The sequence below is a fragment of the Ovis aries genome, chromosome 21 (genome assembly GCF_016772045.2).
Source record: "Ovis aries strain OAR_USU_Benz2616 breed Rambouillet chromosome 21, ARS-UI_Ramb_v3.0, whole genome shotgun sequence".
NCBI lineage: Eukaryota > Metazoa > Chordata > Mammalia > Artiodactyla > Bovidae > Ovis > Ovis aries.
In genome coordinates, this window is record NC_056074.1 from 19633502 (window position 1) to 19659619 (window position 26118).

Sequence of the window (26118 nt, forward strand, 5' to 3'; positions counted from 1 at the left end):
GACAAAATTGGGTTGCAATCTAAGCGTCTCTCTTCCTCTCAGCAGGTAATTCAACTTCAAGTCTCAGGTTTCTCAATAAGAGACCTGCCTAACAAGATCACTTGAAGAATAATGGCAGCCCACCTCCCACCCTGGTGCAGAGTCAGTAAAGGACAGTTGTCTTCTCCATTGCATTTTGCCTTTCTTTCTTTAACAGTCCTTAAGATCCCATGCCTTCAGACTTCTTATCAATGAATAAGGGAGCAGGAAGGAATAGTATCAATGCTTAAGTGTTTCCAAAGACAATTTTCAGGAGCTGGACTCATTATCCTAAAATTTAAGGTACTACTCAGCAGAATTGAGTGATGCTGTACTTTAAATAAGATAAGCGGCTCAGTTTTGAATCTTGAAATCAATTGCAGGACTATAAACTTTCTCATAGGACTCTAAAAGAAATTGCAGTAACATTGGAATAGGCAGAGGTGAGACAGAGAGGAGACTGAATAGAATGAGTTTTGAAGTTCAAAAAGGAGCAAGTACTGGTAAGAAACCTGATGGATTTTACTTACTGCATCATCCAATAAGTTTCCTGTACTCTTTTTTCCAGAAGACTTTGAAGAAGGAGAAGGTGAAGGAGAAGGGGCGGAGAGTGTTTCTTCTTGTTCTATCTCTTTTTCCAATTTTATCAAACCAGGAGGCTCCACACCATACCTTTTTAAAAGACACCAGACAAGTAAACATGCATAATTTATAATGATGATACACTTGACATACATTACATTCAATTAGGAACACCACAAGACCAAACTGCTAACTTTTCAAAATAACGTTAATTTTTTTCTGGCATTCTGATAGGTACTTAAATTGTCACCCTTTTAAGCAGGAAGAAAATTTGTGTGTGTATATATATACACACATACATACATGCACATACATAAATATACATACATATACACACACACATGTTTACATGTTTACAGGTATATGTGCTTAGTTGTGTCTCTTTTGTGACCCCATGGACTGTAGCCTGCCTGGCTCCTCTGTCCATGGAATTGTCCAGGCAGGAATACTGGAGTGGGTAGCCATTTCCTCCTCTAGGGGATCTTCCCAACCCAGGGCTCGAACCCATATCTTTTGCAGTTCCTGCTCTGCCAGGCAGATTCTTTACCACTGCACCATCTTGGAAGCCCTCCTGGTTCATAGACTGTGTCTTTTCACTGTCACCTCATGTGGCAGAAAGGGTAAGGGGTCTCTTTGGGGTCTCTTTTATAAGAGCACTAATTCTATTCATGAGAACTCCGTCCTCTTCCCCAAAGCCCTGCCTCCCCATATCATCATAGCAGGCATTAGGTTTCAACAAACTATCTGAGGGGACACAAACATTAAGCCCAGTATAAAGTCCCAACTTCTAGTACCCCAGAATGTGACTGTATTTGCAAATACAATCTTTACAAGGAGGTAATTAACATAAAATGAGGTCATTAGGGTGGGGCCTATTCCAATATGTCTGGTATCTTTATAAGAAAGGAAATTTGGACACAGACAAATACAGAGAGATGTCCATGTGAAGATACAGAGACATGACCATCTACCAGCCAAAAGGGACACCTCAGAAGAAACCAACCCTGCTGACACCTTGACCTCAGAACTGTAAGAAAAGAAATTTCTATTTAAACCACACAATCTGTGGTACTTTGTTAAGGCATCCTAGGAAACTACTGCAGTCAAGAATTTGCCAAAGTTTCATTAGTCACTGGCATACTGCTATAATTTTTAGAGGAAACCTATACTCTAGAACACCAAAAATGTTAAATTTTAAGTCAAAATATCTGTTGAGCAGATTTTTAATTCTCAATACATCATTTTATAATGAAATATCATTAACATTTTAACATAATTTTTTGTAACACTAAATAATTCTCTGGAATTTATCTACTATACTTTTTCTTTTCTAAATGAGGTTAAAATGAGTTAAATGAGTTAAATGAGGTTAACTATCTGTTAATAGTAAAAGGAGATTTATACTTTATAATATGGTATATAGCATATAAATAAAATCTTAAAAGTATTTAATAATTATATCTCAAATTTAGTACTTAATGAATCAGTTTCTATATAGCGCTTTCAATCACTTTCTATTAATTGCTTGCAAAATTTGCAAAGGTATAAAAGAGGTTGAAGATATCCAAGTAGAGGCTGATAGCGCTAATACATATTCCTCAGGTGACAGCCTATACATCAGTGAGTATGAGTCATAGATGATGAATCTGCAGAAAAGAAGGGCTCCTACAGCAGCCAAGGGGCTTCCCAGGTGGCACAATGATAAAGAACCTGCCTGCCAGTGCAGGAGATGCAGGAGACATGGGCTTCAATCCCTGGGTTAGGAAGGTCCCCTGGAGAAGGAAATGGCAAACCACTCCAGGATTCTTGCCTGGAAAATCCCATAGAGAGAGGAGCCTGGTGGGCTCCAGTCCCCGGGGTTGCAAAGATTTGGACACAACTGAGCACTAAGCACACACACCCAGAAGCCATGACCAGCTGCACAGTTTCACCATAACAAAACATCTTCAAGATTCCTGACAAGAACAAAATCCACAAACCAGAAAATAGGCCTGCTCCAAATTTGCCACAATCTCTCTTAGATTGCAGAGTATACACAGTTGAATCAGGAAATACTGCATGGGTCAGTATAAAATCTTGCAGGACAATATATACATCACAGAAAGTAACAATGAAGGCCACAGTCAGCGCTTCCAACAGTATAAGTACAAAAAGCAGGTATGGGTTAAGGGGATGCTTATGTCTGTTTAAAGTCATGTCTAAAATCAGACCAAAAGATCCAAAAGAAAACACCAAAATTAAGGCCAGACTTTTATGTACAAAGGTCCATTTGGTATTTAAAAAAATGCAGATGTCATTGTAGTTAAGTTAGTTACAGTTATATATGAAAATATACAGGAACAGACTCATAAGAACATACAAAAATAAATTAAAAGACTCCATGTAGTACATTGATGAGTCAATAACATGAATTACCATGTAAATTTTGTCTTCCAATTTCAGATTTACTAGCTTTAATGATATTAGTGCTGTAACTGAACTCCTATTTTGAATATAAATTTTTTAAAGATGGAAATAAAGTCAGAGTTAAGTTGAAAACAGCAAACTTTCCAAATAAAAGTTCTTAAATGAATTTATAGAGAAGAAATTCACTGTTAATTGTATACCTTTATGGACTCAGAATAATGTAGAATGGGTTATACAGCATTATCAATTATTCTCTTAGGAACAACATAATGAAAGCATTTATAGTGTTAGAGAGAAAGAAAATGAATACAGAGGAAAAACATAATTTAAAATGACAAAATGGTAAAATTATATGCTGTAAATTATAAATGTCACAGCAGTTTAAAGACAGAGATATAGTTGTTAATAGCATTCATCCCTCTCCTAATCATATTTTCCTTAGAGTAAATGTGAAATTGATTTGATTTCCTCAATGCATATCAATTGTATATTATAATGCCTAGATGGAGGAGACCAAAGATAATTCAAGAGGATCTTTGAGTTCACGTAGTTATATCCTTTCAGTTTTATAGAATAAATAAAACAGACCCAGAGAAAATACAGAACTAGCTAGGAAAAGGACAAAGACACAATACAGGTTTTTTGGCTTCAGGTTTTCTTAGATATTTTAATCAGGTGATCACATATTAAAAAGAAGAGGAAAAAGTCATTTGGCAATTAAAAAAAATAAGCTATGGATTGTCTACAAAGTAAATAATCTATATAGAGAGAATAAATATGCTGGCAATAAATGTCCAGTACCTTGGAGTGACTGAATAGTATATTAAAAAAACATTGTTAAACGTAAAAGTTTAGATTATCAGTCTCCTGTTCTAATGGTTTGTTCATTTAGCTGACGTTACACACATGTCAAGTGCTCTTTGAGAGCTGGAAAACATACCAGAATTTGGTACAAAACAGTTTAAACTGGCACAACTCAAATAATAATTGCTGTTTTGATAACTGCTTCTAGTGAACAGAGTAATTTTTAGTTACATAAATCATTAGCGAATAGACTTTAGGCACTATCACATTTCAAAGCTTTTAAACAGATTAGCCAGTCAATAGGACGTTTGTAGAAACACGCAGTTGACTGCAGATTCTGTAACAGTAGAGACCACTGTCTGATCCACAGCCGCCTCGGCAGGTAGTGCAAATCCTGGCTCACAATAGATACTTAATAGCTACTGTTTGAATGGGAAACAAACTGTGGATTCTCCTACAATGTGTTCAGGTTCCAGAAATGAAGCAGAGTTCATTGTTTTGGATCTTTAAATGTGTATCACTTTAATAAAACATACCAACATTAAATGTAAATAGGTGCCTTACCCCTAAAAAGTGTTCTTCTAGAAGACTTTAAACCTTATTCAAAACTAAAATACATTTTTAACTTTCTAGAGCTCACTAATTACACTTTACTCAACCCAGTGTCTCCTACTGTTGACAAGTACCAACAATATTCACTTGGAGATCCGGGTATCATTCTTCCCTGAGGCAGACTTGAGCTAACTGTGCCATTAACCTATTCTTTAAATTTAGCAAATCACCTAACCTCAAAGAGTCTGTTTTCTATCAGGAAAACAGAGATGAAAGTGACCTGTCCTAGCGGTGGTCTGATGTAGCAGAAGAGGGGGAGGAGGCAGAGGCGGGAAGGAGGGAGGAAGAGGAAAGTGAAAAGAATAACTGTAAACTGAACATCTTCCATGTACCTGTACCACTGGGGCATCTTGATATACGTCATTTCTGAGTCTCAGTTTTATTTCACTAAACAGTGAAAATTCTAATTCCTGTGTTTCAATACAGTTAGAAAGAATAAAAACAGTATCCATTACACACCCAGTACAGTGTCTGACACAGGGCACCACCTCTGAAATGGCTATTGATAACTGATGTATCAAAGCTTGCACAACCAGGAAACTGCAACATTGAGGTCCTTTTGCTGAAGTTTTAATTTTTTAAAAATATATTATTCCATCCAATGATATAATGAAACAGTCTCATAATTAAGATGTAGTTTTATTTATTATGAGAAATGGGATACTCCTGCTGTATCAGTAAACATGGATGTCACAATCATCAGCAATTCCAGTCCTTTAATATGAGCTCCTGAGGCCTAAGGGCACTCAGGAAGGAAAGGATTACCTGTGTGCCAACAGCCATTAGACTGCAACCCCAAGGAAGCTCAGGATGTGAAAAACAGAATATTGGCCCAGATAGCTGAGATGCATATGAAAGCAATGATTTCAGTGAGCCCAGACTTTTGCATCTTCCCATAAAAAAGAAAAACACTAAATTCCTTAACCTGAGATATCTGGCTTCCTTTAATTAAAAATAATCGTTTGATGTTCAGACTGTGTGTGTGTGCTAAGTCGCTTCAGTCATGTCAGATTCTTTGCGACTCTATGGGCAGTAACTCGTCAGACTCCTCTCTCCATGGGATTCTCAAGACAAGAATCCTGGAGTAGGTTGCCATGCCCTCCTCCTGAACCAGGGATTGAACCCAGGTCTCCTACATCTCCTGCATGGGCAGACTGGATCTTTACCATGGGCCACCGGTAAGCCCACGATGTTCAGACTACTTGCCCTTTGGGGTAAAACTTCTATATAACCTGGCTCCTCCCCATTCCTCCTTGGAGCAGTTCTCTCAGAGTCACTTGAGATGTTGTCTCCCAGCTATGAAATCCTAAAATTCCCACAACATAAAACGTAATTCTCAGCTTTTAGGTTGTGAATATTTTTTAAGTTTACAATATCGTTAGGTTACTATTGTCTGTATCCTTTACCAAAACCTCACATCAGTTCAGTCGCTCAGTTGTGTCTGACTCTTTGTGACTCCATGGACTGCAGCATGCCAGGCATCCCTGTCCATCACCAACTCCCAGAGTCCACCCAAACCCATGTCCATTGAGTTGGTGATGCCATCCAACCATCTCATCCTCTGTCATCCCCTTCTCCTCCTGCCCTCAACCTTTCCCAGGATCAGGGTCTTTCCAAATGAGTCAGCTCTTAGCATCAGGTGGCCAAAGTACTGAAGTTTCAGCCTCAACACCAGTCCTTCCAATGAACACCCAGGACTGATTTCCTTTTGGATGAACTGGTTGGATCTCCTTGCAGTCCAAGGGACTCTCAAGAGTCTTCTCCAACACCACAGTTCAAAAACTCACATAGGCTTCCTTTAAATTAATTTTCTCAGAATTGTGGGATAGCAGTAATATCTCAGTGCTGAAGCATAGCAAAAGTTATAAATTAATTTTTGCTACTAACTCACTGGATGAACTTCAACAGGCAATCCTTTTTAATCCCTCTAGACTTATTTAAATTTTTAGTTCCAACAAGGTATAACATTTTGTTATATTTAATGTTCTTAAGAGAATAACAAACTGGGCAGCGATGCTAGAGGAATTTAACACACTAGAATTCACAGCCAATTAAAAGTCAATCATAAGTGAAAACATCATATTGGAAAATATAAATTAGGTCAATTGGAAAATATGATTTCATTTGTAATTGTTGGTGGATTCATGCCACCTTTTAGAAACAGGTTGGTTGGGTTGAACAATTTTTTTTCCTGTTAATATTTTAATTAAATGAAATAATATGAAAAATGTTATTAAAGTACCAACAGGTTCCACTCCACGTCTGAAACAAAACAAAGTTTGAATGAAGTAGAAAACAACACCACACATGGAAAACGGTGTCCTGGAGATTTTTCTTTATCTGGGAATGCTGAAAATTAGCTATGCCACTGAACACAGAAAATCAACACTAAGCCCCAAATCTCTGCCTATACTGGCTTTTGAATACTTCAAGCTGCATAAGGTACAGTCAGCCAATCCTGAAATACACACTTAAGTACGGCTCATTGGCTTCCTGTCTGTCTGGAGATGTCAACAGGCTGTAAATCATGAAATTCCCCTTGGGTTGGGGCCCTGCACCTGAAGCCAACTTAGTCACTAAAAGGTCTTTTTTTGGCTCTCCAAAAAGCTGCTTCATTCTGGTTTCCATGATTAACCCTATCCCATGCTACATTTTGATTTTGTCTAAACGGTTTTCAAAAATGTATACTGTTGTCTATTCTCATTCAACTACAAGATCTCAAAGGTTTGTAGGAGAAGGAGCAACTGTTGCTTTCAAACTGAATAAGGGTCGACTACTGTTGTCTAGGGTTTCCCTTGTGGCTCAGCTGGTAAAGAGTCTGCCTGCAATGAGGGAGACCTGGGTTCAATCCCTGATTTAGGAAGCTCCCATGAAGAAGGGAAAGGTTACCCACTCCAGTATTCTGGCCTGGAGAATTCCATGGACTGTGTAGTCCTTGGGGTTGCAAAGAGTCAGACACGACTGAGTGTCTTCCACCTTCACTTTCACTGTTGTCTATTCTCGCCCAACAACAAGATTTCAAAACTTTGTAGGGGAAGGAGCAACTGTTGCTTTCAAACTGAATAAGGGTCAACAAAAGACAGCAAGAAGGTTGGATCTGCTAAAACCAAATCTTTGTATCTGTATACCCCAGTGATACGAAAGTAGGGAGAATACTGAAAGGGCAGTGTCATATTATCATTTTTGGTCTCATTCAAAAAGTGCTAGGGAAAGGGTCTTATGGTTAATAACTTTATGATGAGATATTAGAAATAGACTTTACATTTTTCTGACATAGGCTACAACTTTTGAGATTGGTCTAGATGAAATAATTGAGCCCCCAAACTAAGCCCTGAACTAGAAAATTTACTCGAACTATTTACTAGATGATAATTTTCAAAGACAAGACATCTGGGGTCTATTTTATTAGACCTGGCTGCTGCTGCTAAGTCGCCTCAGTTGTGTCCGACTCTGTGCGACCCCATTGACAGCAGTCCATCAGGCTCCCCCGTCCCTGGGATTCTGCAGGCAAGAACACTGGAGTGGGTTGCCATTTCCTTCTCCAACACATGCATGCATGCTAAGTCACTTCAGTCATGTCCAATTCCATGCGACCCCATGGACAGCAGCCCACTAGGCTCCTCTGTCCACAGGATTCTCCAGGCAGGAATACTAGAGTGGGTTGCCATTTCCTTCTCCGATTAGACCTGGAGGGATAAAGTTTAGACATTCCCATTTCTTAAGGCATATAACAGATCACTTAAAGATTCTTGCAAGATAGTTTTTGCCCCATTTTTATTCTGCTTTAAAGTCTGGATGGAAGTTTCACTCAAATGAAAACAAATTTTATTCTTAGCAGTAAGAGTCAAGTTCTTTAAATAGGATGAGTTAACTAATAAGCCTGGTGTAAGAATATTTTCTTTTAAGTAACATTTCATTATGTCACGAGTTAAAATAGGAGGAAATATTCACAAAGTATATTTCTTTTGAACGGTCATAAATTTTGTTCAAAATGAAGCACTCAAAAATAAAAATAAAAATAAAAAGCTTCCCTCTGATGTTGACTATTCATCATAGCCCCAAACAAAATTAACAAAAGTTCTTTACTTTTATCATAAAGCTAATCTTAATTTTTCAGTCTTAAAAAAAGGCTGAATTCACAGCAACTTTTTAAAAATAATGAATATCAAAGCACTCTCATTAAATAGATTTTTGAGGTTTTAGTGACCTGTTTTTGCTGAGTGTTTTATTTTGCAGAAGGCAAACATGCATATTTTACATACAGAAACTGACATGATTTCTGAAATATTAACGGAGGGATTTCACAGTGATGATACCTCTTTGTAGTTGAAAATAAAGGGAAGTTTTACCCATGAGAGCAAAAATAAGTGGTCTCATTCTCCCATTTCAGAACTCAGAGAAGTCCACAGCTCTCAAGAGAGTTTCACAGAGGAACCCAGGCAAGGAATATGGCAGAGAATTAGAAACTTCTAGTTAATCATTTCTGAAGTGATGTTGATGTTTTTAAAATGACATTTATGTAATCTTGAGAAATAAATATTTAGGATCAAATATAAAAAAGCATTATCTATCAGTAGAAAAAACACAAAATTCACAACGTTGTGTTGGGATTTTGTCATGGTCAAACTGCATCTGTTGTGTGTACAAATTAATGTTGTGATTCTTGAGAGCTCTCCAAACATCACTTCTAGTCTTGGTTACTGCTGTCTTAATTCAATAATGCTGTCCTAATTCAACATCATGGAAAAGTAAAAGGGGAAGGAAGCACCCATACAATAATCTAGATAAAGGTTTACTATATCAAAACAGAAATTTTGGTATAAAATAAGGTGAGAATGATGAATTTCCCTTTTTTTTTTTTTTTTTTTTTTGCCTTCAACTATTATGCTTCAACACAGGACTAAGGTAATGTTGTTTGGGTGTACTGGGTGACTGTTTTTAAAGTACAATTGAACTTCCCCTAAAATTTTAATAAAATCTTCAAATGTGTCCAAAGAGAAACTTACACAGACATTTATACTTAAATGTTCATTCTATCCATTTGGGTATTCAGCTGTTTAACTTTATGCTGCATACAAAATAACAACCTGAATAATCTCTCAGCCTATTTTCTCTTTTTCATGGTAAGTGTACAATATTTCATAGCACTCAGGTAGGTAAGGAAGATAAAAAACAAAATTTACTAATCGAACACTGTAATGTGTTGTCTTAATCCTTCAATCACTGCTTTGTGAAATTAGTAAAATTTTTATAATGCAAATAATCTCTGCTTTTACTAGTACACATGGTCATAAGTGTGGTTAGAAATGTAGCCACCCATTCTTGTCAAGAATAATGATAATGAAAATAATAATAATAAAGGCAGAGGAAACTTTTGGAGGTGATACTACATTTATGACATAGATTGTGATGATAGTTTTATAGATGCATACTTATAACCAAACTCATCAGGTTGTTTACTTTAAATATGTACAGCTTTTTGTATGATAATCATATACCAATAACATGGCTTTAAAAAATAAATGGAGCAACCCAAAATCTCAATTTTAAAATATTTGAGGAAAAACACAAAACACCTTCAAATTGACCAGGCCATTATGCTTCCCCTTCCTTAACCAATATGTTGTTTTAAATACTATGGCAAATGATTTTTCACGCCAGACTCAGAGCTGGAGGAAAAGTGATTTCTAACAGGATTTTGTCATTGGGTGGCAAACTTTTCCTTGGGTGACTCGATCATACTAAAAATTTTTAGTTCAGCAGGATACCTAACAGAGTATTCAGTTAATAGCATAAATTCAAAAAATGAATCCAGAAAATAAGTAAATGATGTACATTAAACAGCAGGAAAATGAAAACTCCCAGCTAATTCTGTAGAAAGTGGTCCTCTTCTTTTTACCTCTATCAGTTCAGTCGCTCAGTCATGTCCAACTCTTTGCAGCCCCATAAACTGCAGCACATCAGGCTTCCCTATCCATCACCAACTACTGGACCTTGTTCAAACTCATGTCCATCAAGGCAAGTGATGCCATCCAACCATCTCATCGTCTGTCATCCCCTTATCCTCCTGCCTTCAATCTTTCCCAGCATCAGGGTCTTTTCCAAGGAGTCAGTTCATTGCATCAGGTGGCCGAAGTATTTGAGTTTCAGCTTCAGCATCAGTCCTTCAAGTGAATATTCAGGACTGATTTCCTTTAGGATGGACTGGTTTGATCGCCTTGCAGTCCAAAGGACTCTTAAGAGTCTTCTCCAATACCACAGTTCAAAAGCATCAATTCTTCGGTCCTCAGCTTTCTTTATAGTCCAACTCATCCATACATGACTACTGGAAAAACCATACCTTTGAATAGACAGACGTTTGTCGGCAAAGTAATGTCTCTGCTTCTTAATATACTGTCTAGGTTGGTCATAGATCTTTTTCCAAGGAGCAAGCATCTTTTAATTTCATGGCTACTGTTACCATCTGCAGTGATTTTTGAGCCCCTTCCCCTGCCCTGCAAAATAAAATCTGTCACTGCTTCCATTGTTTCCCCATCTATTTACCATGGAGTGATGGGACGGGATGCCATGATCTTAGTTTTCTGAATGTTGAATTTTAAGCCAGCTTTTCACTTTCATTAAGAGGCTCTTTAGTTTGTCTTCATTTTCTGCCATAGGGTGGTGTCACCTGCATATCTGAGGTTATTGTTATTTCTCCTGGCAATCTTGATTCTAGCTTGTGCTTCATCCAGTCTGGCATTTTGCATTATTTATTCTGCATATAAGTTAAATAAGCAGGGTGACAATATACAGCCTTGATGTATATGACACTATACTCCTTTCCCAATTTGGAACCAGTCTGTTGTTCCATATCTGGTTCTACCTGTTGTTCCATATCTGGTTCTACCTGCATACAGATTTCTCAGGAGGCAGGTAAGGTGGTCTGGGAGTCCCATCTCTTGAAGAATTTTCCAAAGTTTGCTGTGATCTGCACAGTCAAAGGCTTTGGTGTAGTCAATAAAGCAGAAGTAACTGTTTTACTGGAATTCTCTTGCTTTTGCAATGATCCAACGGATGTTGGCAATTTGATCTCTGGTTCCTCTGCCTTTTCTAAAACCAGCTTGAACATCTGGAAGTTCACAGTTCACGTACTGTTGAAGCCTGGCTTGGAGAATTTTGGGCATTACTTTGCTAGCATGAGATGAGTACAACTGTGTGGTACTTTGAACATTCTTTGGCATTGCCTTTCTTTGGGATTAGAATGAAAACGGACCTTTTCAGTCCTGTGGCCACTGCTGAGTTTTCCAAATGTGCTGGCACATTGAGTGCAGCTCTTTCACAGCATCATCTTTCAGGATTTGAAATAGCTCAACTGGAATTCCGTTACCTCCACTAGCTTTGTTTGTAGTGATGCTTCCTAAGACTCACTTGACTTCACACTGCAGGATGTCTGGCTCTAAGTGAGTGATCACACCATTGTGGTTATCTGGGTCATGAATATCTTTGTTGTATAGTTCTTCTGTGTATTCTTGCCACCTCTTCTTAATATCTTCTGCTTCATGCCCATCTTTGCATGAAATGTTCCCTTGGTATCTCTAACTTTCTTGAAGAGATCTCTAGTCTTTCCCATTCTATTATTTCCCTCTATTTCTTTGCATTGATCACTGAGGAAGGCTTTCTTACCTCTCCTTGCTATTCTTTGGAACTCTGCATTCAAATGGGTATATCTCTCCTTTTCTCCTTTGCCTTTAGCCTCTCTTCTTTTCTCAGCTATTTGTAAGCTAGTTCTCAGCTATTTGCTTTACCCCATAACAACTTTCAGAGTCATGCCTATTTGACCCACATATTTAGATTATCAAAGTAACAAAATTGAATATGCCATTTCAGAATATTCTGATGATAATATTAAAATAAACAAGTATACAAAAAAGTTTTCTGCTTAATCTAATACACAGGAACTCTAGATAACCTCTCTTTTATTTGAGCATTTCAGGACTAGCAGCTCATTTACTGAGATTCTACTTTGTGTGTCTTCCTCCCTCTTATATTTTTTGAACTTGTTATTGGAATATAGTTGATTTACAATGTTGCATTAGTTTCAGGCATGCAGAAAAGTGAGTCAGTTTTGTATATATAGGTAAAATTCCATTCTTTTTAGATTTTTTCCCATATAGGCCATTACAGAGTACTGAGTAGAGTTCCCTGTGCTATACAGTAGCTTCTTATTAGTTGCTCCTGCTGCTGCTAAGTCGCTTCAGTCGTGTCCAACTCTGTGCGACCCCATAGATGGCAGCCCACCAGATTCTGCCATCCCTGTGATTCTCCAGGCAAGAACACTGGAGTGGGTTGCCATTTCCTTCTCCGATGCGGGCAAGTGAAAAGTGAAAGTGAACTTTCTCAGTCATGTCCGACCCTCAGCGACCCCATGGACTGCAGCCTACCAGGCTCCTCCGTCCATGGGATTTTCCAGGCAGGAGTACTGGAGTGGGGTGCCAGTGCCTTCTCCATCTTATTTGATAACAATTTTATATATAGTAGAGTATATATGTCAGTCCCAATATCCCAATTTATCCCTCCCACTTTATTCCCTGGTAACTATAAGTGTTTCTACATCTGTGACTCTACTTCTATTTTGTAAAATCACCTTTCTCAGGGATATCTGCTGAACCCAAAGACTCAAGGCTGAGCCCTCTCACTCAAAGCTGTTTGTCCCACAGGCCAGCAGGATTAAGCATGGTGGAGGAGTAGTTTAGCAGAGTCTTAGAAGCAACAGGTACCTTTGTCTTGCTCCCTCTCTTGGGTTCTTGCTCCAGAACCCAAGATAGTGGCGGAAGGAGAGTGGGGTCCTAAGGACTGTCAGACACTATGAACTAAGCCTGAGTAGTAGAGGCTTGAGCGGATAGAAGACTAGAGGACCCTCTCCAGAGGCTGTTACACAACAAAGCTAGGAAACTTACAGCAGGGAACAGGGGCATCCCTAAGTATCTCAAATTGATTTTTTTACTTCTTGTTGAGTGGAGCCTCATTTCTATTTAATATAATTGCTTTTAAATAAAAATAATCTTTCTCTCATCCAATTACTATGGCAAAGTAAAATCCGTACCTTATGAACAATTTGTTAAGATTGTGTTGACTATGATGTTTTAAAGAACGTGGGATTACTTCTGATTACAATTGATCTGTTGGATCAAAAAAAAAGGGGCTATTCATTGACAGCAAGTTTTCTGCCCATTGCTGTAATTTCCTGATGTACACACACCTTGTATTTTATTTTCCGTGATTTTCTGTATAGCTTTCCCTTTGAGAATTAACACAGAGAGCAAGCTCTTACTTTATCTTATTAATTCATCTTATCTCAACACTACAAGTATATCTTGGACTGGATGAGAAAACATCACCTAATTAATTCTGAACTTTTATCTTGCATCAAGATTTATTCAAATATCTTCTTTTATAATTCTTTGGGCTCTGTAAAACTGACAGAAGCCTTTTTTGATGAAAGGAAACCAAATCAAGACAGCTGGGCTAATAAAGTCCCTTCCCCTGATTATTTAGCTATGGTTATGATTTCTACAAGTACTTTTGGTTTTTCTTTTCTAGAAGAATATTCCAAAGATGTCTCTATATATGCAGAATTATATTCTATGCCTTTTTCCAACCAAAATATGGAGATGACTGTAAACCTATTCATCTACTCAGGAGTAGAAACTAAAAAGAACTGAGGGATCAGCTGCTAAATGGGGAAAGTGAGGAAAAAGGAAGAAAAGAGGAGTCTGACAATTATTAAAGACTAAACAGGAAGAGAGCAGTGAAGGAATTGGGAGACAGAGAGAATAATGGCAATCAACTTTCCACTAAGGGAAGCGTAATTGTCACATACGACTTCACGTACAATATCCTCTCCAATCTCCCAAGAAAGAGTTGCAGGGAAATCATATTCATTTAAAAGATATTTAGAAAATGTTTAGACATAGTGAGTTGGACAATAAGGTCACGATGTGAATATTGGTAGTCCATTTTTGGTTTGAATAGTTGTTCTTGAGATGTTCATACTGATCATCTTTGAAGAAGTTGCTCCTCAACACCTAAGTTAAATATCAGCAATGAAAAACCAGCAAGCTTCTGAGTGGCTTGGATACTGAGATGGTCCACATCTTACATAGCAGCAGTAGTCTGACCTACCTGGCTGCAATCCGGCCAAGCTCTAGCAAACAGAGACACACTTCTCTGGGTTGCTTGTGGAGGACTGAAAAACAAGATGAAGGTGGACACTTTTACAATAGAAGGGATTGGACAGCAGCTCAACGGGGAACATGCTTGATCCCCCCATCCCTCAGGGTCCCAGTAAGTGAGCTAGTTCTCATTCTGATATTCACAGAAACCATCCTGTCCCACAGTATACTTATACCTACTGAAGTCCCAAAGCAGTTTTCAAAACTCTTTGCCCAGCTTCCCTACCAAAAATCATGAGCCTCAAGAATCTCACTCTGAAAATATTTTCTTCAACTAGTCAATATTTGTATGTAAATATTGAAAACACATGTAGTTATAATTCCGATATAAATAGTTGATGAATACTTAAAAACAGCAAACAGAAGACTATGAAGCAAAGATTGTTTAAAACTCCTAACTCTATCTTCACCAGTGATTTTAGCAGAAATAATGCAATGAATAAGGATTAAAAATTACATATCACAGCCCTTTGTTATCCTCCAAACAATAATGTAAGGTGAGCTCTCTGAATCTTGATATCTTCTCCTGTTTTGATTATATTTTAAAAGGAAACACTTTCAACTGACTGAATTTTGTGAATATGTACAAATATATACCATCAGTCAGTTTTGGCCATAAAATTAGCAAATCAGAAGATGGTTCTTTGCAATAATATTTGTTTTCTAATATAATCTGATTACTTAATAAATTTACTTTACCAGTTTCTTTGGACACATTCAGTAATGTTAACAAGTCATACTTGCATTTGCTGAGGCTACCAGAGGAGTATGTGCTGCTCATACTTTTTTTTTTTCTTTTTAAACTAATACTAGGAAAAAATTTTAATGTTATTATATACAGTACCTAATAAAGACAATAGATATTAGGGGGAAAAGATTGTATTGAGAATGCTCTTTACATAGATACAACATCCTGATAAAAGAAAATATGAGTTTATTGATAAACTTTAGGAAAAATAGCAATATTGCTTCATCTTTTTCTGTGGGTTGGGGGGAGCCTTCCCTGGTGGCTTGGATGGTAAAGAGTCTGCCTGCAATGCAGGAGAACCAGGTTCAATCTCTGGGTCAGGAAGATCCTCTGGAGAAGGGAATGGCTACCCACTCCAGTATTCCTGCCTGGAGAATTCCGTGGGCAGAAGAGCCTGATGGGCTACAGTCCATTGGGTCCCAATATACTGATAAAAGAAAATAGTAGCTTACTGACAAACTTCAGTATAAATAGCAATATTATTTCAATTCTTGTATTTATTTTTGGCAGTGCTGGGTCTTCATTGCTGGGCAGGCTTTCCTCTAGCTATGGCAAGTGGCGGCTACTCTTCAGTTGCCGTGCATGGGCTTCTCATTGCAGTGGCTGCTCTTGTTGCAAAGCATGGGCTTTAAGCAAGTGCACAGACTTCAGTAGCTGTGGCCTTTGGACCCGGTAGTTGTGGCTCCTGAGATCTAGAGCACAGGCTCAGTAGCTTTGGCACACAGGCCTAGTTGCTTCACAGCACGTGGGATCTTCCCAGATCAGGGATCAAACCCAGGTCTCCTGCACTGGCAGGTGGATTCTTCACCATTGAGCCACCAGGGAAACCCTGCTTCAATTCTTAAATACAGAATTTTATCATAATTTAATTTCCCAGCATTATTTCTATCCGCATCCCTCCCCCCCCCCAACTTAAATATCTAATTTCTTCTCTCCACAGGCTATGGCAATGGCAATATTTGCCACTGACACCAGAATGGAATTTGTTGGGGCTGTGTGGTGAATAGAAAAATACATTTACTTAGATTGTGAAAGTATATGATTTTACTGGGCTTTAAACAAGCAAAAATTATTATCTTGCTATAAAATATAATCTTTAAAGCTTTTAAAATAAGTTCTAATATCATCGGCAATACTCATTAAAAAGAACTGATTACGGGAAATCTGAATTACAGAATAATTCCATTCTTGATAATATAAATTTGAGCTTCAGCTAACACTTGGTGAATTGTCATAAAACCCAGGTTGGGGAAATCTAATATTACTTTTAACTAAGGGGCTTTAAAAAAAGATATTTAGTACCTCTAATTTCAAGTGCACCATTAGATGATTCTGGCTAAATGACACAACTTTTGATATATTAAATCAACTTCAGTGCAATGAAACATATGGACTATAATACCACATGGAAATCAATTGCAAACAGAGGACAATAACAAACATCACAAAACAAAAGCAAATAAATGAAAATCAATCTTCCTGTCTAGTTCATCAGTTTCTTCTGATTTGGACTTTTTATCCTGTCCGTGGGCTTCCCTTGTAGCTCAGTTGGTAAAGAATCTGCCTGCAATGCAGAAGACTTGGGTTCGATTCCTGGGTCAGGAAGATTCCCTGGAGAAGGAAATGATAACCCACTCCAGTACTCTTGCCTGGAGAATCCCATGAATAGAGGACCCCGGCAGGCTACAGTCCATGGGGTCGCAAGAGTCGTACATGACTTAGTGACTAAACCACCGCCACCGCCACCCTGTCAGTGGTACAAAATAACAAATCGGAAAACGGAGTACATGAAAGTTGAGGAGAGGAAGATGTTTAAGGCCCTGCTAACACGCTCATCTTCAGTGAGAACTGTGTGAAGCAAGTAGTTAAAGCTTCAGGAGACTTGGATATAATCTCGTGGATTTTGTGATGGAAACAGTGACAAAATATGAAAATTATTAGTGAATGGACCAAACTGTGCCCATGAGCAGTCAATACCAATCACATAAAGCAACACCTGACCCAACTATCATGATTCTTTAACCAAATTACTGTGCTTGTTTGGAGGACTCTATAAGCATTGGAAATAAACAGAGATATATTCTATGGAAAATAAAATTAATTCTGAAGAAAAAAATCATGTGGGTAATATGACAATGTGGTATGTAGCATGCATTGCTATTGCATATCCAGCTATCCCTTTAAAATGGCTTTTGCATGCCAACACTCAAATATCAGTTCTACCATGGACTCATTAGAAGATCAATTTGGAAAACTGAAAAGTAACTGCATGATTCTCCTTTTTATATCCTTAATATAACCAGCTTATAAAACTTAGAACAAATGTCTCACTCAGCACCATATCGTAGGAAAATGATAATAGATGATGTTTTACTTCCCAGTTTTCTTGGAAATGTTATCTTTAATAAAGCAGTTGCTTCAAAACATACCCATGATATTGTCTTATCATGCCAGGTTCATAATGGCCACAAATATTAATATCATGTTTGAAAAATAGTAAGCAGTGAATGAGTTAAATCTGCAGAGGGGATAACCTAGCACAATAACAAGAACAGAGTAATTAGTTACTCAGTAAACACTATGTCCCAAAATATCAAGGCTGATAACCATCATGGATCATGACCATATCCTGTGGTTATAATAGTGGTTGTGACAGTTAAGCTGAATAAAGGCTAAAATCTTACCTAGCATTTTTAGAAAATGCAAGAATTTACATTATGTTAACGTGATTCAATTATAAAAGCAAACACTCTTCCCTTATTCTATAAAATTAAATTCAAGAGTCTTTAAGTATTATCTGTGCAATGTGCCGTGCTCAGGCACTTCAGTCATGTCAGATTCTTTGCAACCCTATGGGGTGTAGCCTGCCAGGCTCCCCCTGTCCATGGGATTCTCCAGGCAAGAATATTGGAGTGGGTTGCCATTCCCTTCTCCAGGGGATCTTGCCAACCCAGGGATCAAACCCAGGTCTCCTGTCCTACATTATACCGAAGAAGTGATTGTGTTTGGTTTTTGCACTCTAAACTAAAATTAACAGATGGAAAGGGTATAGTGGCCATGGGATTCGAGCCACAGAAATCTGGTTCTGCATGTGAGCTCTAAAATTTACTAGTTCCTAATTTGGGGAGATCATAAAATGTCAGTTTTATGAGGGAAAAAAAATGGTATGTATCTTGCAATATTTTTGTGTGAGTTAAACAAAATGTTACTCATTGTTATTCTTAGCCAGTGCTTGGCAGATAGGAAAGACTTCCCAAAGTTAGTTTTCCTTCTTCATTATTATTACTTTTTGTTGTATATTATTAGCTTAAAGATTATCTTTATTTGGCTTAGTTAATATTAATGTTAATAACTAATAACATTTTTCCTATAAGCATCTTTTCCTGTGCACCTATTATGTGAAAGCCAGCTTACTGAGCAGTAGAAGAAACCTCAGAATTTAAAAAAGAAAAAAAAACCCACTTTTGATAATTTAAGTTGTATAATTTAAAAGGTATTATAATGAGTATATTTTGAATATTTTGTCATATTGTATCATCAGTAGCTAATTCTAAGTTTAATCAAATCTAAATTTAAGTAGGTCAACTTGGCTGGCATATATAGACAGACATAAAGCATATATCCTATTATTATTACGGATTTTTGCTGGGTATAAAACTTAAGTAACAATTTTATTAGAATATATCATTTTTTGAAACACTAAACATCTTACCACCAATTTTCCCCCATTTCTAGGAATAAAATAATTTAGATAAGCCCATTTTCAATAAATTACCTAAGCTGATTATATATATTATATATATATGGATGCATGTCTTTATCTGGATGATTAGAAAGAAAACTTTTAGTATATTGCATTTGAACTACAGACTTTATGTTGTCACATGTACTACTCATTTCTGATAGCTTATTGATTTGTCTTTTCAAAAATATAAGCAGATTTCTAGCTATACTGAGGCTTATGGTAAGAAATATTGTTTTCATTCTATTGCCACATCAATAATATGGCCTTTTGCTTTGAGCTCTGAGTAGAAGGGTTCTTCCCTGGTGGCTCAGCAGTAAAGAATCTGCCTGCAATGCAGGAGGCTCAGGAGACATGAGTTCGATCCCTGGGTTGGGAAAATTCCCCTGGAAACCGACTCTAAAGGGAACCCACTCCAGTATTCTTGACTGGAGAATCACATGGATAAAGGAGCCTGGTGGGCTACAGTCCATGAGGTCGCAAAGAGCTGGACATGACTGAAGCGACTTAGCATGCACCCATGCATTCATGAGGAGAAGAGAGGATCACTATTGCCTTTGCTCCTCTGAATAAATTATCTTTAAAACAAATAAAAGCGGTCTTAGTCACTGGTGATTTTTATGCAAAAGGTTTTATCACTGGAGGCTTCTTTTAAAATAATCAAAACCATTTTGAAAAAATGTATAAGGCAGAACCCCTCTGGGAAAAGTAACATAAATCTCTATTCAAAAATATGTGGCAAGAGACTCAATCTTATAACCTAGATTCTATAAAAATCTCATGGGCATCAAATGTCAAATGGAACGCTGCTGGCTCCAGGAATAGAAAATGAGACCTTCCGCTAAAGCAAGGGGTAGAGTTTCAATGTCACAGAATCTGCAAGGATAAAATGCATTAAACCATGAATGTATAGTTTAGCTATATAGGTATTTAGTTTTAACAGATGGACAGAAAATGAAAACATGAAAATATCATTATCTATTGGTTTAATATATATTAGAAGCAATAATATTCATGCTGGTTTTGAAGAAAATCTATATTTCAGATTTATGTTTAAGATGAAATTTGAAAAGATTATATTTTTGAGTAAATATTAAATTGTGAAAATATCGTAAATTAATAGCTTCCCTCTGTCCTAGAGAAGAAAACAAGTTCTCATACTTAGAAAGAGTGACATAGTAGAAGACACAGTAAACTAGACATCAGAAGAATTGGGTTCTAATCCAGGCTACATAATCTCATCTCTAAAACTTTACTTCTGCTTACTCTTTCTTATGAGGTAATTTTATGGGTAAGCACATTTGGTATATGGCAAGCACTCAACAAATTTTACACCTTTGTACTTAAGTGATGATCTGCAGACCAGTAGCATTGGCATCAGCTGGGAGCTTGATAAAAATGCAAATTATTGGGTCCCATCCCTGACTTATTGAGGAAAATTTAAATTTAAACAGGCTCTCCAGGTGATGAATATGTACAGTAAAGTTTGAGAATCATTACACTAATCAATGTTATGATTATTACCATATATGTCAGTTATAATTCTATATCTATTCTGGTTAAAAATATTTAAATGTGATTTGATACATGGAACATGCTCTAGAAATGTTTAGGATAACAGTGATGACACTGATGATGATGATGAATGGAGGGAAAATAATCTGTGCATTGGATTAGCCCTTAATGGGTATTACGGCATCTATCGTCTGCCAGGATCTATAAGGTAGAATAGATGCCTGCCAAGAAAGTGAAGGGCTGGCCCTTGTAAGTCATGTCACTCCCTGTAACTCACCCACAGAGATCTTTGCATTTAAATGTAGGAAGAGTTAACAACATAAGTGCCTTAAAAACTGAGCTGAGAGAGGCTAAAGAGAAGAAAAGGCAACAAAGCATAAACCCCACGGACTCATGAATGCTGAGTGTCTATGCATCCAGATTTCTCAGAATCACTGTTCACAGTGAAAACAGGATACAGCATCCCTATAATTCACATAAAAGGGAGCATTCATTCATGATCTCATCAGTAATGGAAGATGTATAGAATAAAATGTAGTTAATTGCCTTTGCCACCAAGTCAAAAAAATGTCCTAGAGCAAGGAGTGCCCCTTTCTGTCTCAACACCCAGACTTGATGTGAAATTAATGGGTTAAGTCACTATCACTCAGAGCAGCAAGTAAGAGTCTCTTCTAATTTTGCTTTCATTTATACTTTATTTTTCCTTTTACTTTAAATCATCATATGAACTTCTGAAATTATCTCATATAAAACGTAACTTTCTGTAATACAGGAGGGACATGATATTCAGGGGAAAATAATGCTGAATTTAAATCCTAGCTGTGTCACTGAGAAGCAGTATAATACTGGGCAAGGTATTTAGTTCTTTTGGTCCTAAACTAGCATTTCCATTTATAAAATTAGTGGTTGTTGGGAGATTAGAGATGGCAGCACATATGCACTGCTTGATTATCATTACTGAACATATAGCCATTATTATTGAATGTTGCACAATGAAAATTTGATTCTGGAAAAGCTAGAAGGCTGTCACTTTCCTGATTCAACCCTGACTCCATCAAATCCTTGATATACCTATTACTCCTGGGAGATATTTAGTTTTCTCACTCAGATACCATACTACATTTGTGCTGACATAGGGGCAAATGGCTAAATTTGGAAAAAGTTTCTGAGCTCAAATTCAGAATTGAGATGCTGATAAAGTACTTTATAAGGATAGGTGTTACAAAACCCAAAGTCTAAAATAAATTGTTCCTGGGAAGAAACAATGTGAATATAAATAACTCAGAGTTGATCTGGTATCCTTAAATTGTTATCCTACATTAATATTAATAAAAGTAGGTTTCTTTCTATAGAAATATTCTTTCAGTCCTCAGTACAGACAACAGCAACAACAACCACATGGGATGATTTATCAAACACTGGCAGGCAGGCATAAATTCTTTTTCTGATGCAGTTGGTACAAAATGGAAAATGTTAATGTTTAAAAACTCGCACACAATCCTTTTCACTTTTGTGTAGTGGGATCAAACCCGCTACTGTAGGCAGTTCAGTGCTTGACCAGTGTTCAATAGAACAAAGAATTGTATAAAACTATTCTTCAGAGTCATGCATCGAAAAAGGACAGTGCCACACAGCAAACATCAATACAGAAGATAAAAATGAAAACAAATCACACACATTTGCATGCTAGCACAGCAGATAGCAAACCCTTTTCTTGCTGAGTAGATTCTTTCTCAGAGAAATAGATGAAGCATAGTCACTGGCCTCCAAATCCTATAATTATCCAATAACATAGTGATATTGACACAATTACAACAAGCAGAATTTGCACATTTTTCAAATATTCCCTCCCGCATCCTTTTATTTTTCTCAACTTTCCAGCTCAACCAGAATGTACATCAAGTAAAGAAAAATAAACAGCTCTGGGTGAAAAATTAAGCTAACTTAGCAATTTCTAATCAGTGGGCTAAAGTAAATTACAAATAACAAATCCTCCATGCAAGAATATCATTAGTGTAATAAAATAGTTTCTACTTAAAATATCTTAGAAAAATTATACAAGAGCATCTATTTTAGGACCCCTAACAATTTTTTTTTAAATTGAGAATAAGTCATATATTTCTGGTCCTAATGTACAACAGCCCTTGTAAAACACTGATGTAGAAAATTCACTGATGTCAATAAATAATTCTCTATGCAATTTGATTGCAATTAAGATTGCAATTATCTTAATATGAGTAAAATTGTTTATGTTTCAGACTACATGCCATACCTGTTTATTGCCTAAAGTGTGTTAATAGAAAATTGAAGAAGAAAATATTACTTACAGTTTAATTACTATTTGTCTTACTTTCAAATTCTGAATATAGCATTTTATTGTTATTTATTAGATATAAATGCTGAGACCTCATTTCATATTATATCATAATTTTCCCATATTATTAGTCTCAAAATATTATGAATATTATTTTTCTTGGTATCTATGAATGACTAGAGTTTGTTTAAGGTGCCACCAAATATCTTCAGTTCATTCTTTTTTTTTTTTTTCATTCATTTTTTTTAACTCATAAAAATATGTTTCAATAGACATTGTATTACCTATTTCTACTTCCCTCAAATAAACTTTCAGAAGTAGAACAACTTGATATAAGAACATAAGCACTTCTGAAGTCTTTAATACATAATGTCAAATTGCCCAAGATGACAAAAAAAAAGGCAAAAAATTTCCAATTATTTTTCAGCAATATATAGAAGATCCCACCTTCCTCTATGTTTGATACCTTAGTAATAAGTCAAATGCAAATTCAATCTATGAAAAATTAGTGAGGATTAAGAATTGAATATTTAGTGTTGACTTTCCTCTATACTCAACATTAAATATACAATTCTTAATCATCACTAATTTTTCATAATTTTTATTTGCATTTGACTTATCACTAAGGCATCAAACATTTTTATCTCTCTTTTGGGCTTTTATAAGTCTTTTATGAAGAAGTTTTTTAATGACATGTATCCACTTTGCTATTGACTCATTTCTGAAATACTATTCTGGGATATTAGTTAACTCATAATCTAAGAACTGACATTTGACAGAGGAAAAGTGCTCTCTCAAGAATGTCTTAGAAGATAAACGGCAGGTTATGCTCTGTATGTGACTGCAGCATGTGGCTTAGAGAGTTATCTGCCAAGAATCAAAACAACAAGCATGAGAAGCATATGGAATCTGATGCTGTCTATACTCCCCAGTTCATCCCTGGCATTTTTCCGCACCCACTGAGATTTCTTGTCATTAGCTGTCGCGGAAAGAGAACAGACAGAGTGAGTCATGAATTAAGATCCTCTCACAAATAATCATACCAAAAAAAAAAAAAAAAAAAAGGCACTGCCACAGAGGGTAACGTATCAGTTGCCACAAAGATAAGAAAGCTTTATGCAGGCAAAGACCTTTGAACAGCTAAAGACAGAAGCCTCTTGGTACACACTCAGTACAGTGATCTACTTTATCATTCATTCAAACAGATTTTTTCCCCTTAATCAGGGCATCTTTTCATTTTATTTGCTGTTCAAAACACTAGGACACAAAGGCTACTCTTCATCTTGTGTGCTACTGAAATGAAATCTTGAGGTAGGGAAAAAAGAAGAAACCCTTGTCCTAAATTCCCTTTCAAAAGTGAAGTGTGAAAAGACATCAAGCAAAGTACACAGTGTTACCGTTGCAAGAAAGTCAGTTCTGCAAGGGCAGCTTCCAAGGCCATCAGCCGTGGCTCAATCACTTCCTCACCCACAGTGAATAATAAGAAAAACCCAAGGAGAATGGGTTCTACTTGGGGAAATGGAATTTCTCATTGTCCTTCCTTGTGATTATCATGAACATGTATGGACACAGCTGTTTCCTTTCTCTGAATAATCCTAAAGTCGATACTATCGTATTGGCCCCTTTCTTCCGTCTCCACAGGACCTATTATACATCATGTCCTATTTTTAAGCAGCAGAGATTTCAAATTTACCTTTTCATTAAGAAACAAACTAGAAAGCCGAATTATCTGATCTAGTTTGGTACTGAGAGGATTCAAAATTATTTTAAAATCTTATAGCCTTGAAAAGTTGGTTTTATTAAACTTTCTTGGCTATATAAATACATTTTAATTGTAAGGTATAAGCAAAGCTATACTATAGAAGATAAGCAGAATCAAAGGTATTTTAACAAAATACTTAACAGTTATTGCATGCAAATTACCATGGGTTTTCTTTTTTATAAAGTCAAATAGGGTGAAGAACTCGACCATTTAAAAACTCTTCTTGACATAATTTTATATGCTACACAGTGTGTATTTATGTATGAGGACCATTATCATATAAACTGAATTATGCTTTATTGTTTCAAGATAAAATGTACTATTTATTACCCAAGTGGGGTTTTAAAAAGTCATCCAAGCTTCTCGGAGTCCAGCTGAAAGTTTTACTTTTTCAAGTAACAAAAAAAATACTTATGGATAGTAAGAAAAGTGAGACAAGACCATATTTATATTGACAGTTTCTAGTAGTCCATTTGGCCTACAGAAGTCACTGAAAAATTATTTCTTGAATGGAAACCTGTGCAATGAACAAAAGAACAAACAATAAATCAGTTTCCCCATGTGGCAATGTGGAAGGACTCCAGGATTTTAAATAATGATGTTATTTGTGCACACCTGAAAAGTGTACTTCTTTTACACTTCAGTTCAGTTCAGTTCAGTGACTCAGTTGTGTCCTACTCTTTGCGACCCCATGAATCGCAGCACGCCAGGCCTCCCTGTCCATCACCATCTCCTGGAGTTCACTCAGACTCATGTCCATTGAGTCAGTGATGCCATCCAGCCATCTCATCCTCGGTCGTCCCCTTCTCCTCCTGCCCCCAATCCCTCCCAGCATCAGAGTCTTTTCCATTTTTTAAAATACTAAGTATATTTTAAATACACAAAACAAATTGATTTTTTTAAGTTTATGTGTATGTGTGTGTATGTATACCCACAGACATTTAATAGCTCTTTCATGGGTTTTTCCCACTAATAATTTTGCCTCACTCCCTTCCTATAATCCTCTACTCACATAAACCTACAAACCTGAAAGTTAAAATCTATTTGTAAAATTACCAAAGCCTTGAAAAAGAACTATATCCATATATATCTTCCACCAAGGTTTTTGCCTTTTTTTTTTTTTCACTTTGATGTGAGGAAATGGTAAGAACATTCAAAGTCCATTCATACAACGGGCATTCACTCGGCACACTGTTGTATAGAGTACGCTACTGTGCAATTATTCTGGTTTATTTTTTCTTTCAGGTATAGAATGTTCTCCTAGTCTAAGTTCATGTTACTCTCTTCTCTGCTGAGAGACTTCTCAGAAATTTGATGACGGTCTTTTCCGTACCACATTAACTCTTTATACAAATACAAATTTCCTTAAGCACATAAAATGAGCAAGACTTTAGCTGCCATAGC

At 36.6% G+C, this 26118-nt stretch overlaps 1 protein-coding gene across 5 annotated transcripts in view; it reads right to left on the minus strand.

The window, feature by feature from the left end:
- Nucleotides 1-26118, minus strand: part of GAS2 (growth arrest specific 2) — a 139473-nt gene that overhangs the window by 68505 nt on the left and 44850 nt on the right. For all 5 annotated transcript variants that reach the window (XM_042237625.2, XM_027963089.3, XM_060404227.1 and 2 more), the window contains exons 5-6: nucleotides 14584-14647; nucleotides 549-690 (exon numbers count right to left, since the gene is read on the minus strand). In XM_042237625.2, coding sequence (XP_042093559.1) covers nucleotides 549-690; nucleotides 14584-14647 — 206 coding nt within the window. The remainder of the gene's footprint in view (nucleotides 1-548; nucleotides 691-14583; nucleotides 14648-26118) is intronic.